At 36.2% G+C, this 13,113-nt stretch overlaps 1 protein-coding gene across 1 annotated transcript in view; it reads left to right on the top strand.

Annotated features, from left to right (window-relative positions):
* Positions 1-12,620, top strand: part of C12H2orf73 (chromosome 12 C2orf73 homolog) — a 34,804-nt gene extending 22,184 nt beyond the window's left edge. The window contains exons 4-5 of the mRNA XM_003830834.4: positions 6,710-6,825; positions 7,941-12,620. Of these exons, the coding sequence (XP_003830882.3) occupies positions 6,710-6,825; positions 7,941-8,300 (476 nt within the window). The 3' untranslated portion in view covers positions 8,301-12,620. The remainder of the gene's footprint in view (positions 1-6,709; positions 6,826-7,940) is intronic.
* The last annotated feature ends 493 nt before the right edge of the window (positions 12,621-13,113 follow it).

The raw sequence follows: 13,113 nt of genomic DNA, 5'->3' as shown, positions 1-13,113 counted from the left end.
AGTGTGTAAATCCCAGAAAATTGGTTTTGAGTATTAGTAAAGCATTAAATTTGTTTTATATTGGTTTTGAAAAGAAGCTACTCTATAACCAGTCTTTACTTGTTACACTATAAGAAAAATTGTCTGATATGCTATTTGTATTTAATCTGATCCATGGCTAGGTATTATTGTGATTATTACAGACAGTGTTAACTGACAAACAAAAATTGTTTGTATCTATACAAAACATCATTACAACATGATGTTTTGAAATATACATTGTGAAGTGGCTAATTAAGATGTTTATTACCTCACATACATTATTTTTGTGGTGAGAACGCTTAAAATCTATTATTTTAGCAATTTTCAAGAGTACAATACATTAACTATGGTTACCTTGTTGCACAGTCATCCCTCAGTATCCAGGGGATTGGTTTCAGGACCCCTGTGGATACCAAAATCCACAGATGTTCAAGTTCCTTATATAAAGTAGTGTAGTATTTGCATATAACCTACGCACATCTTCCCATATACTTTAATCTCTAGATTACTTAGAATACTTAATACAATGTAAATGCCGTGCGAATAATTGTTATTGTGTTTTTTATTTGTATTATTTTTGTTGTTTATTTTTCCTGAAAAGTTTTAATCCATAGTTGGTTGAATATGTGGATACAGAACCTATAGATAGAGAGCACCAACTGTACATTAGATCTTTTAAACTTACTGTTCCTTTCTAACTGAAATTTCGACTCCTTTGACCAACAAAATCTCCACTGTCCTGCTCCCTCCAGAGGGCTTCTAATGATGACAGATTTTGCTTTATGCAGTTCACTTACTAAAACATCAATATAACTTAAATTCATCTTATGTAGATCTGCTTGTAGTAGGTAGATGTAAACTCTGTTGTCTGAGGATTTTTCAGGTGTGGAAATTGCTGTCATCTGATTTTAACCCAATAGAAAGCATAGCATATACATTTCCAGTTTGGGGCAGCTTATTTGCCCCAACTGTTACTGTCACCTTAGGCAGCTGTAATGTTAAACAACTGTCCCTGATTGTTTCGGATGAATACTTGGTCGTGGGGTGAGGCAAGGGCAGGGTGGCAGGGGTGCATAATTCACTTTTAGGGCTCTGAGTCATGTCTATAAAGACGAACCCTGCAGGCCAGGTTAAATAATGACAGTTTTCTTGAGTTGGTATTTGTGAGACACTCCAAACCCCTTCCGCTTCTTCCAGTAGTTGATAGGCTTCTGGTTTTCATCATAATTGCAGGGCTCTTGGTTTTCAAGGCTTCTGCAGAGGGGAGATTGGGAATGGGGGGAGGGGGAAACTGCATGAGTTAAAATGTCATCAAACTTGCTTTTATTATGAAGATTAAGCCATTTTTCTTGAATAAATGCTCCTTAGATTATTGCATGCCTTTGGTTAATTTCCAGAGTTCTAAAAAAGTTGATTTTGATGACTTTTGCCAGTGTATTCATTGCTTTTGTGGAGGAGCAGCTTTTTCAAAGGTCCTTAACTCTGAAATTACCACTGATGTTCTGTCCCATTAGTTCCCACGTTACAAATATCTCCTTCCAATCTGCCATCTCTATTAGCTTTGCCCATGGTGTCTTTAATCGAGCAGTTCTCCTGTGTTTTTTAATATAATCAAGTTTTTACCTTATGGGTTGTGTACTGGCTGTTTTAAGAAGGGTTTTTCCTACCCTTAGGTAAAGAAAGTTTTCTCCTACATTTTCTTATCTTGATTTTATACTTTTACCTTCCATAATTAGGTCTTTAATCTTAGAGTCCACCATGCGCGCACTATTAAGTAGGGAATCAATTCCACTTTCCAGCATAGAGCGAACCACTATTCTGAAAACCATTTATAAAATAATCTGCACTTTTCCCATTTACTTATAGGACCTCCTTAATTTTATGTTAAGATTCCATATATAAATGAGTTTGTCTGCAAGCTCTCTGTTACGTTACTTAGGTTAATTTGCAGTTCTTGGATCAGTACCAAAATATTTTAATTATATAGATTTTTAGCTGGTCTTAATATCTGATATGGAAAGTCTCAATTATTCACCCTTCCTTCAGAGCTGATTTATGGGATTTATTTTTCTATTTAAACATTGAAATGTATGACATTGCTCAAAATATCCAGCTAGAATTTTGATTAGGTTGTGGTGACATTATATATTAATTTAGGAAAAAGTCACCATTATAATAAAATGCTATCATCCTATTCAAGAGCATAGAATGTCTATTCAGTTCTACTTTTAGGTCTTTAACAGAACTTAAATTTCTTCTCTATAGAGATCTTGTGAATGCTTTTTTAATTTCTAGAAACTTCATATTATATAGTTTCTGTTTCTACTAAGAATATATGTTATTTTTCATTATATCTTCTAGTAGGTTATCACTATTGTAGAGAAATGCTCTTGATTTTTGATTTTTATACATTTATCCAATGTCTGTTTACTTTGCCATACTCTTATTCTCATAATTGATGGACTCTTGTGGTTTTTCTATTCAGGTAATTATATTACCTACAATTACTTTTTTTTTCCTCCTTTGTAATCATTGTACTACTTTTTTCTTTTTTATAGTATTCACCAGGGGCTCCATTAATGTTAAACAATAGAATTTTAGTTCTGAGTTTTTATAGGTGTAATACTTAGAATTTTCTGTTCTTTAATCCTTATCTTTTTCAGGAAACAAAAATTTTTGTTATTTTCTTCCTTATATCTCAGACATCCTCTTTGATTTATTTCTAGTCTTGAATTCTTCCTCTAGTTTTTCAAAGTAGGTCTGTTTTTGGGGGAAATCATCTGAGGCCTTCCTTTCCTTCCCGTGTTTTTGAAATTTTGGCTTCACAGTTAAATGAAAATTTGGTTGGATATAAAAACTCTAGGCTTAAAGGGCTTTTCCTTTTAATATTAAAAAAATTAATTATCTTGTGTCCAATGTTGCTATTGAGAAATTTGATATTAACCTGTTGTTACTTCTTCATAATTTACCTCTTTGAAAGCATTTGTAATTTTTCTTTGTCCCAGATGATGTTAAATTTCTCTATTAAATGTCTTAGATGCGAGTTTTTCCTTTATCTGTACTGCAAGATCGAGAGGAGAGTGAGAAACCCAACTAGGGTGTAAAATTTAAGGAGGCACTCACTCCCAGGGTCATGCAAGTGCCTCCTTAAAGTTTTGCATCCTTTGTGTCTCATTGCCTCATTTTTCTCCTGCCCCTGTTACCTGTTTGGTATTCTGTGAGCTCTTTCAATCTGAGGTGTTTGAGCTTTCTTTAATTCTTAGATATATATCATCATCATTTTCTCAAATATTTCCTTCCCTTCCCTCTATTTCTTCTTAGTTCTGGTGTTGATACTTCCACCTTCCATGTCTCTGAGCTTTTCTTTATTTCTTTATCCTTTCCTGCTGCCTTCTGGGACAGCTTCTCAGTCTGATTTTCTAGTTCATGATTCTCGTTGTCTAGACCATGTATTTTTTTGTTTCAACTGTTATATTTTTTATTTCTAACATTTTTTGTTATTCCTTTTTATGACCTGTTCTTGTTCATATTAACAATACTTTGTTCTGTATCTTTGAGGATATTTGTTATGCTTATTTTAAATTCTTGGTATATTGGTTCTGATAATTCTGCTTCACACAGTATATGTTTTAAAATTTTCTTTTATGGTCAAATTTATGGTAGATCATATTCCCCTAGGGGAATCAGTAGGCCTGTGCAGACAAAGGCTGAAGACCAGGGTCTGGTTTGTATGTCTCCCACTAAATTTGAGGAAAGAAAATGAGGCTCAGGCCGGAGAGCTTCTGGTACCACAAAACCTATTTAGACCATTGTTAATTACTGTCACTCCACTAGGCTGGTCATGTAGTCAGGAATCCACCCTACCACCCTTAAACTGTTAAAAAAAAAAAAAAAAAAAAAGGCATCACTGAGATAAGTCAGTATCTTCATGTTTTTAATTCACCAGCATTGACGGTTGCTGGGGGAATGTTGGAGGAAGAAATGCCCAAGGGGGCAACATGTACCCATTTTCATCAGCTCGTTATCCTGGAGGGACTTCTGCGCGCTTCTGCTATTACTGTATTGACAACAACTGGCTAGGCAGTTGCTGCCAGTTTCTGTGGCCCTGGGCAAGCATGATCTTCCCAAGGCAACGTGAGGGAAAGTCAAGAGCAGATTTTAAAAGCTCTCCCACAACTTATTCTCTCTTGGCTACATCTGACCTTCCTACCCTCCAGTCCAAATTGCCACCAACCCTTCGTACCAGTTCACTAAAGCCTTTGGGTTTCTCACAGTTTTTTTTTGATAGCTCCGGTTCCTGCTTCCTTTTCCCTTCCATGGTTTCCCCTTTTGTCAAGATACAAAAGAGCTGGCCCTTTGCTAACTTTGAAGACTCCATAATTTGACCCTAGCATCCTAGAGACTTCACAAACACTGCCCTTAATTTTCACAATTCAAAAAGCAAATTATTGTTTTCTTCATTTTAGAGAGGAGGAAATAGAATTTCAACGAAGTTCAGTGATTTATTTCAAAGTCACACAACTAGGAAATGTGGTAAAGCCAGAATTTGAAAACATGTCTATTTTATTCCCAAATGCATGCTTTGGATACTTCATTACCACCACCTAATTAATGCCTAAATTTAGAGCCGCTTCATTCTGTCTATCCACGAAGTTATGAAACTGTGTCCGAACATACTAATGTTCTGTGAGTTGGACCATTGGTCATCTTTTCCCACTTGGTGGAAAAAAATATAAATTATAGATAGAATTTTCTCAGTGTCATGCTTATTAAATCTTTGCACTACTGTTTTCTGTTTTCTAGCAAGTTCTAAAAGAAAGGTAATGATTAAGTAGAAAATGAGTTTTGAGCAGTTGATTGCAATTAGAAATCAAGAAAATGTTAACAGTTAACTTTTTTTATACTGCTAACTGGGAAAAGATTGCCATTTTGTATCATGTAATGTATAAGTATTTGAATATTAGTCATTCTTGCTAATAAAATTAGTTTATAACAATGTCTGAATATCAAAGTGAATTCATGAATGCTTAATACATGTAAATTTACTAACATTTTTTCTTATGTATTCCTCTAATTTTAAAGGTGTGATTTTTAAAAGTTAAATTTTATTTTTTAACAGTTGATATAAGCATATGGCACAAAATTCAAATGGTACAAAAAGATATACAGTGAAAACTGAATCTACTTCTCCCCACCTCTGTCCTCCAGTCACCCAGTTCTCTTTCCCTAGAGTCACCACTGTTACCAGTTTGTTACATAGCATTTCACAGATATGTTCATTGTACATAAACCCTTACGTACTTTTTTTTTTTTTTTTTTTTTTGAGACAGAGTCTTGCTCTGTCACCCAGGCTGGAGTGCAGTGGTGCGATTTTGGCTCACTGGAACCTCCGCCTCCCAGGTTCAAGTGATTCTCCAGCCTCACCCTCCTGAGTAGCTGGGACTATAGGCATTCACCACCACGCCCAGCTAATTTTTTTTTTTTTTTGTATTTTTAGTAGAGACAGGGTTTTCACCATGTTGGCCAGGATGGTCTCGATCTCTTGACCTTGTGATCGGCCTGCCTCTGCCTCCCAAAGTGCTGGGATTACAGGCGTGGGCTACTGCGCCCAGCCACATACATATTTTTTAAGGGAGAAATTTTTGTCCTTGATAGAATTTTACTTCACTAAACTTTTTTTATTGCCAGCAACAGTACTGAAAGTTGCTCTGATCTTTAAATAACCTTCTCTGCTGAAAGTAAAACTGAGTTTTAAAAATTATTTAAGATGTTAAACATACATGGAGCACAGACCAATATAATGAACTCATACACTCATCACCCAGATTGAAAGATTATTTAAAAGTGATTTTTAAAGGATTTCATACTCTTGCAAATTTTTCAGAACCCCTGTTATTGGGCGAAATGAAAAGAATTATGTGTTCAACTACAACTGCAGCAGCCCTAGAGTCTTCCAATTCCATTAGTGCTAGCTTCGGCATACAATTTCTACCCTGTGGCCACAGCCACTGGCCAAACTATAGATTCAACATAGAATTTCTCATACTCTTTCTAGTCGTGAAAAGTTAACAAATTATAGTTATGTTTTCCCTAAAATGTATTGGTATCTGTGTAAAAAGCATATCTAACAATTTTTTTTTTTTCCTTAATGAGACAAGATCTCTCTTTCGCCCAGGCTGAAGCACAGTGGTGCAGTCATGGCTCACTGCAGCCTTGAACTTTTGGACTCAAGCGATCCTCCCACCTCAGCCTTCCAAATAGCTGGGATTATAGGCACATGCCACCACGCCTGGCTTGTTTTTTGTAGAGATGGGGTTTCACCATGTTCCCCAGGCTAGTCCTCAAACTCCTGGGCTCAAGCAATCCTCCTGTCTTGGCCTCCTCCCAGGGCATGCTGGGATTACAGGAATGAGCCACCATGCCTGACCATATTGTTGTATTAATATTAATTTTAGTTTTAAAAATTACTAATAATTCCACACGTGGAGCTAATTTGGTTGTTTTGATTTGGCTCTTTTCATGAAGAAAGAATGGTGAATCCATTCTATTTATTATTTAGATGTGTGTAAATAATCTTGCATACTTCAAGAATTTAGTTTTGTTACCATATTTTATATTATTAATACTGATTATATGTCCATAAACAAATCTAATTTTTTGTCCTGACTTCACAAAATCTTTTTTTTAGTACCACTTGCCTCTCCTGGTACATCAGCAGAACTTCAAAACAATTTTATAGAATACATCTCCTTTATACATCAATATGATGCCAGAAAAACTCCGAATGAGCCTCTCCAGGGAAAGGTGAGGCAGTATTTAGAATTATTTAATACTTTAAGACAGAGTAGATTTGTAGAACTTTAAGCCTTTTCAAGTCATAATTATCTTTCTGTCTGTTTAAACAAACTACTTCAGTTATTAATAGGATAGAATGTTAGCCACATACCATAGTAAAATGTAAGGAATAATACTATCCTGGTATGGTGGTGCCACCTGTAGTCCCAGCTACTCAGGTGGGTGAGGTGGGAGAGTTGCTTGAGCCCAGGAGTTCGAGGCTGCAGTGAGCCGTAATTGCACCACTGCATTCCAGCCTGGGTGACACAATGAAACCTCATCTCAATCAATCAATCCAAACATAATAATTTGAATCAGTCTTTGGAATTTGGTCTACTTAAATTATTGAAATAATTTGTGTAAAATAATATCAAAGCATGCTGGGCACAGTGACTTGACGCCTGTAGTCCCAGCTACTCTGGAAGCTGAGGTAGGAGGATCACTTGAGTTTGAGGCCAGCCTGGGCAACATAGCAAATCTCATTTCTAATAATAATAATAATAATAATAGTAATAATATCAAAGTAGTTTGACAAATGTTTTGATATGCTTAATACATGTGTGTGGCAGGGAGATGATATAAGGTTTATAAAGCCAAATAGAAATGTAATTGTCAATTATTGGATTTTTTTCCAACTATAGATGTTTGCTTTCATATTTTATTATTACTTAGCTTTTCATCAGCGTTAATAGGCATTTGGGATGCAATCATAAATTCTTAGGTCTGTGAACTGTAGTTTTTGTTGTATCCATAGCAATCTTTAGAGCAAGAAATGAAATTTGATGTGAATAGTCTTAAACAGTCCAAATGATAAAAAAGTTGAGAATGGGAGATGAGCTGCTACTTCTTTGACATTCTGCCTTTTTCCTTCCTGTTCATTTTCTGATGCACCCTATTTTATAATTTAAAAGGTTCACCCATATATGGTGGTGTCTAGTTTGGGACTGAGGTGACACCAATGAAGAGGCAGAGAAGTGCCTGCATCACTGACTAGGACTTGAGCTAACGCACAAATTCAGTTCACAGCTGCATCTTCCAGCAATCTGCGTTCTCCTGGTTAATGTCGACTTTGTTTTCTTTTCCAGAGACACGGAGCTTTTGTACAGAGAGAGATAAAACCAGGGAGTAGGCCAACAGTTCCTAAAGGAGCAGAGGTATTACTGAACACTCCAGGGTCACGTTCATCAGAACAGTCCAAAAAAACAGAGAAAGGAAACTCAGCGGAAAGCAGAATGATCTCACCAGGTCTCTGCCAACAAAATTCTCAGGAGCCGTTAGAGCCTAAAACTCACTTATCAGAAACAGACGTCAGACAGGCAGCCAAGGCATGCCCCAGCACTCCTGAGAGCAGAGAAAAGACCTCAGGCGCCACTCAAACAACTGTAGGAGATGCTCTTTTCACTAGGCACAAGCCTTTAAATCCACCAATTAAAAAATCAGAATAAATTACCTTCTTCAGATAAAAATCTAATCCCTGGAATATAGGGAAATTTCACAATCATCATCTTGGCCCTCACATTTACTTTTCTGTTATCAGTAACTTCAGAACATACAATTTATGTAAATGGAAAAAGAGAAAAAAGACAATTAAAATACAACCAAATGTTATTAATAAGAGTGGTCTCCAATAAGTGGAGTGAGACATTATTTCTATGTCACATTCTTTATGAACACAACTTTGTTTTGCACAACAAGTGATCGTAATTAACAAATATAATAAGACTTTTAGAGGAGAGGCCCTGTTAGACATGAGTGGACAGCTTTGGAATCAAACAAACTAGAGTTGGAATGTTGGCTTCACTTCATTCCTTGAGCTGTGTGACCTTGGGTAAGTAACTTAACCTCTCTAGACTTCAGTTTTCTCAACTGTAAAATTAGGAAAATAGCAACTTCGTAAGATTATTGGGGATGTGATTATGCACATTGATCAGTAAGTGGTCAATGTAATCATATCATCACTGCTACTATAATTCAATTTTCAATTTAAGGATAATGTTCTCTTATATATTTAATTTTTCCTCATTATTCTAAAACTTAGAACTCCTCCATATATAATTAAAAGTGTGAAAATCTAAAAATACTTCTGCCAGTACAAGATGCACAGACACACACACACTTAATTCAAAGACATATGGGTACTTAGAATATTGAAGTATTTTCTAAATTGTTTTCTATTTTACTCAGATCATTTCTAGCACCAACTCAACCTTTGCTTTTTGGATGAGTTTGGTAAGGATTAATTCTACTTCCAATTTGGTGTGTTTGGTGTGCCAAAATATATCTATTATAAGATATGTTATATTGCATACAAGTGGAAGTAGGTGGAATATTCCTCTGTTATAAAGAGTATTTACAAATTTCCATTGGGAAATATCAGCTGCTCACTATTATCTGCAGTATTGATAAGACTACAGCTATATCTTTATCCCTTTATTCTCCATTAAAGAAATTGTGATAAACTGCAAAATAATGAATGTCATTATATTTTTTTGTGTTGGGGACTTCTAGTTCTTGCCACATATATATCTCCAATATATATCTTGGAGATCTTTCCTTGTCAACATATGTAGGCAACCTTGTTATTTTAATAGCTCCATAGTCTTCAACAGCATAGGTATACTACTATAAAATTGGAAAAATAAGAATGCAAGTTTTGGTATGAGGACAGGGAAGGGAGAGGTTGTTAGCATGTTTGGAAAAAGGTCTTAAAGCCTAGGGACTTGAATTTTTATCCTCATTGGAACAGGGATGGAAACTTATGTCCTCCAAAGTAGAAAGATAGAATCGAAATCTGCATAAAGCTAGAACTCTCAAATGGCTGGCCTGTCAGTACAAGGCAGACTCCACTCCACTCATATAACCAGGAAGATAGCAAGAAAATTTGCCTCTGCCTGGAGCTATGGATAGTGAATAAACTCCTTGTGAAAAAGTAAAACCCCAAGCTTGTACCATGCTCCAGTTAGGAATATGAATTTACATGTAAGACTTCTCTTAGGACACAAAACCAAAAAAATCCTCTAGTGATACCACTGAAGTCCCTGACAAAAGCAAATGCAAACCCTCCCTGGAGAGAGTTTCATGATCAACACAAAAAAGGAATCCCTGCTAAAGATAGTCACAAACAAAAATTACAAATCACACCAAGAAGAAAACCAAACTGAGCAAGAGTCTGCAGTACAAAAGAATGACTATAATTTCAGAACTGGAGATAAAAGAATTAAAACATATAATTTCAAAACTGGAGATAAAAGAATTAAAACACTTTCAATTTGAAGATCCTTGGTTTTTTTCCACCTTAGAAAATTTTATTATGTTGCCTTTTCTGTTATTTCCATCCCTTCCATTCTTTCTCTTCCCTCTTTCTGGAACAGCTATTAGCTAAATGTTTGAACACTTGGATCTATCGTCTATGTCTCTCATTATCTGTCTGTGTGTGTATGTGTGGTTTTTTGTTTTGAGGCAGTCTCTCCAGAGCCAGGCTGGAGTGCAGTGGCTTGATCTCGGCTCACTGCAATCTCCACCTCCCAGGTTCAAGCAATCCTCCAACCTCAGCCTCCTGAGTGCTGGGATTACAGGTGTGCGCCAACACACCTGGCTAATTTTTGTATTTTTAGTATAGGCAGCGTTTTGCCATGTTGGCCAGGCTGTTCTCAAACTCCTGAGCTCAATTGATCTGCCTACCTCAGCCTCCCACAGTGCTGGGATTACAGGCATGAGCCACTGTGCATGGCTCTCATTATCTTTCTCATGGTACTTCGCCACTAAGTAATGCAAGAATTCCGTGACACTTTCTACTAATTTGCTTTTCAGCCTTGTCCATTGGTATGCCAGTCCATTTATTGAAACTTAATATTTGACCATCTATTAAACTTAGTATATATTTAATATCCAATCTATACATGTTTCCTCAGTACATAAGACTCTTGCTCTATTATGGATATGATCATCTCTCCTAGGATATTGTAGTTATGCTTAAAATGTTTTGTTTGCTCTCTCAATTCTATTAACTTTTGTTTGTTGAGTGTGAACCTCGCACTCTGGGTATTGTACTTTTTCCCAAATGCTTCATGTCTCTTAATTGTCTACTCTTCTTGGATTATATGGTTTCCAGGTTATTATCAGTTTCTGTTGACTATAGCCTGACTTTGGGACAAGTTTGGGATGTAGACAGGAGCTGAACATGATTTGTCTGATGAGCTCTTTGGTCTTCCTGGGGGTCGGTAGCTACTTGGGCATTACCCTGCTTCTCCAGCCCCAGTGTATGATTTGATTCATGCCACAGTTACCCTGGCTTAACATAGCAGGGAAACAGAAAGGGAATGACTGGTTTGCTGCTCCACATGCAGTTCCCTAATTTTTCAAGTTGATAAATGGCCCAAGGCTTCTTCTACCTCTTCATATTCATTGACTCTGGGCTTGTAGTCCTATCAGACCTACTATCAGGTCATCTCTACACAGGTTAGGCTTTTGTTTCCTTTAGTTTTGTTCTTCTAAACGTGAGTTCTTTAGTAATATCTTTCAAAATTTATTTAAAAATTTTTTTTCTGATCATAAGTTTCCCTGTTTTCTAACTCTATTAAAATGGATTTCATTATCTATATTTATCTACATTTTATGGACTTTAGAGGGCAACAGGGAGTGGCTGTGTGTGATCAGTCCACCATCTTGAGTCAATCTCTAATTTTCTAAATCATTTGCAAACTTAGTACTTTAACCATTAGGAAATAACACATTCTCTGCAACAGACCTCATGGTTGACTGACAAATGTCACTGAGGATTGACACAGTCCTTGTGTCCCACATAATTTAGAGGAGAATGGTCTGGGGTCATAAGCCCAGTGAGTGGTTCCTACCACAGGCTAGGTTGGTTCTCAATCTTTTCAAACATGAGGGCATCTTTTCTGCATTAAGATAAAAAGTTTATGGTTCCTCACAATGACTGAAAGTCATTGAACTTTCAGTATCCATTGTGTGGGAAATGTATAATAAAATGCAATGATGATTTCCAGGTTTAAGTCTCTATTTTTTTAAATGCAAAGGGTGTGTCTCTCCAAAATGAATTCCATAGTCTATTAAAGTCATAACTGCCTGTCAGTACAAATAGTGCTCTTAAATTTCACAAGAATATTTGAATGTTTCCAAGTAGTTCCCTTATTATTTCCAAAGAATGATAGCCTTTACCAGGATACAAGATCATTTTTCAAATTACAAAAAATAAAAAAGAAAACCAAACAAAAACAAAAACCATCATTTATTATTAAAGTCAAAAATACTTTAATGAAGGTGCTAATGGTTTCTAACATTGCTATTAATAGCATAAATTTGTATATGTTAAGTACTGAAGCGTTTTAAAATCTATTATCTTATGTGACTCTTATAATAATCCTATGAAGCAGGGCAAATAATAATTGCATTTCACAGCTATTTACAGAGAACATAAATGATTTCCCCAAGTCTGCAGTTAGCAAGCAACTAGGACCAGATCCAGAGTTTCTCAATAACCGGTCCATTAATTCCCAGATGTTAACCAACAGGGCAATGCTGGCCCATAAGAAATGAAAAAACAAGGATAGAATAAAGAAGTATCAAGACAAATAACTTCAATTCTTTTATTGAAGAGACTGCAACTTTACTGCATTTTGGGATTTAAAATACTCTTTGTTAGACTCCTTACCGCCTTAACGGACTACGTTGATGTTGGAAGCACCCATCATCCCGAACACAGATAAATGTAGGATAAAATATAACAGGAACATTTGAAATATACAACTAAGCACTAAAACAAGAAATTAAAATCCTCAGGTGCCAGAAATGGAGAGAACACAAACAAGCAATGAGCAAGAGGTGAGACTAAATAAGCAATTGCAGAGTTGGAATCAGAGGATGAACTTGTGGGCTGAGATTTTAATTCCTGAGCTGGAATGGGAATGGAAGCCCCAGGTGCAGTGGAGTTGGAGCTGTGCAAAGAGCCAGGATCCTAGAAGAGCTTTGCTGCTGTGAAAATAATTCTGGGTTATCTCCTCCCATTAGCCTGGGAATTAGGGGAGGTAGTAGATTCATTACCACCTAGATGACACACCTACCAAACTGAGCTATGCACAGGAGTGGGGTCCAGTGTGTATTCATGAGAAGGAAATGCAAACCAAGAAAGCAACAGAAATACTGGTTTGAACCAGGAAACTTGAAGAACCCTGTTAAAAACAAACAAGAAATTGCCCCATAGTGACAATTAATAAGCCTGCACACATGAGACAATGT

This window comes from Pan paniscus, chromosome 12, assembly GCF_029289425.2.
Source record: "Pan paniscus chromosome 12, NHGRI_mPanPan1-v2.0_pri, whole genome shotgun sequence".
NCBI classification, from domain to species: Eukaryota; Metazoa; Chordata; class Mammalia; order Primates; family Hominidae; genus Pan; species Pan paniscus.
The sequence above is the reverse complement of the archived record's forward strand: the minus strand, read 5'-3'. Positions and strand labels throughout refer to the sequence as shown.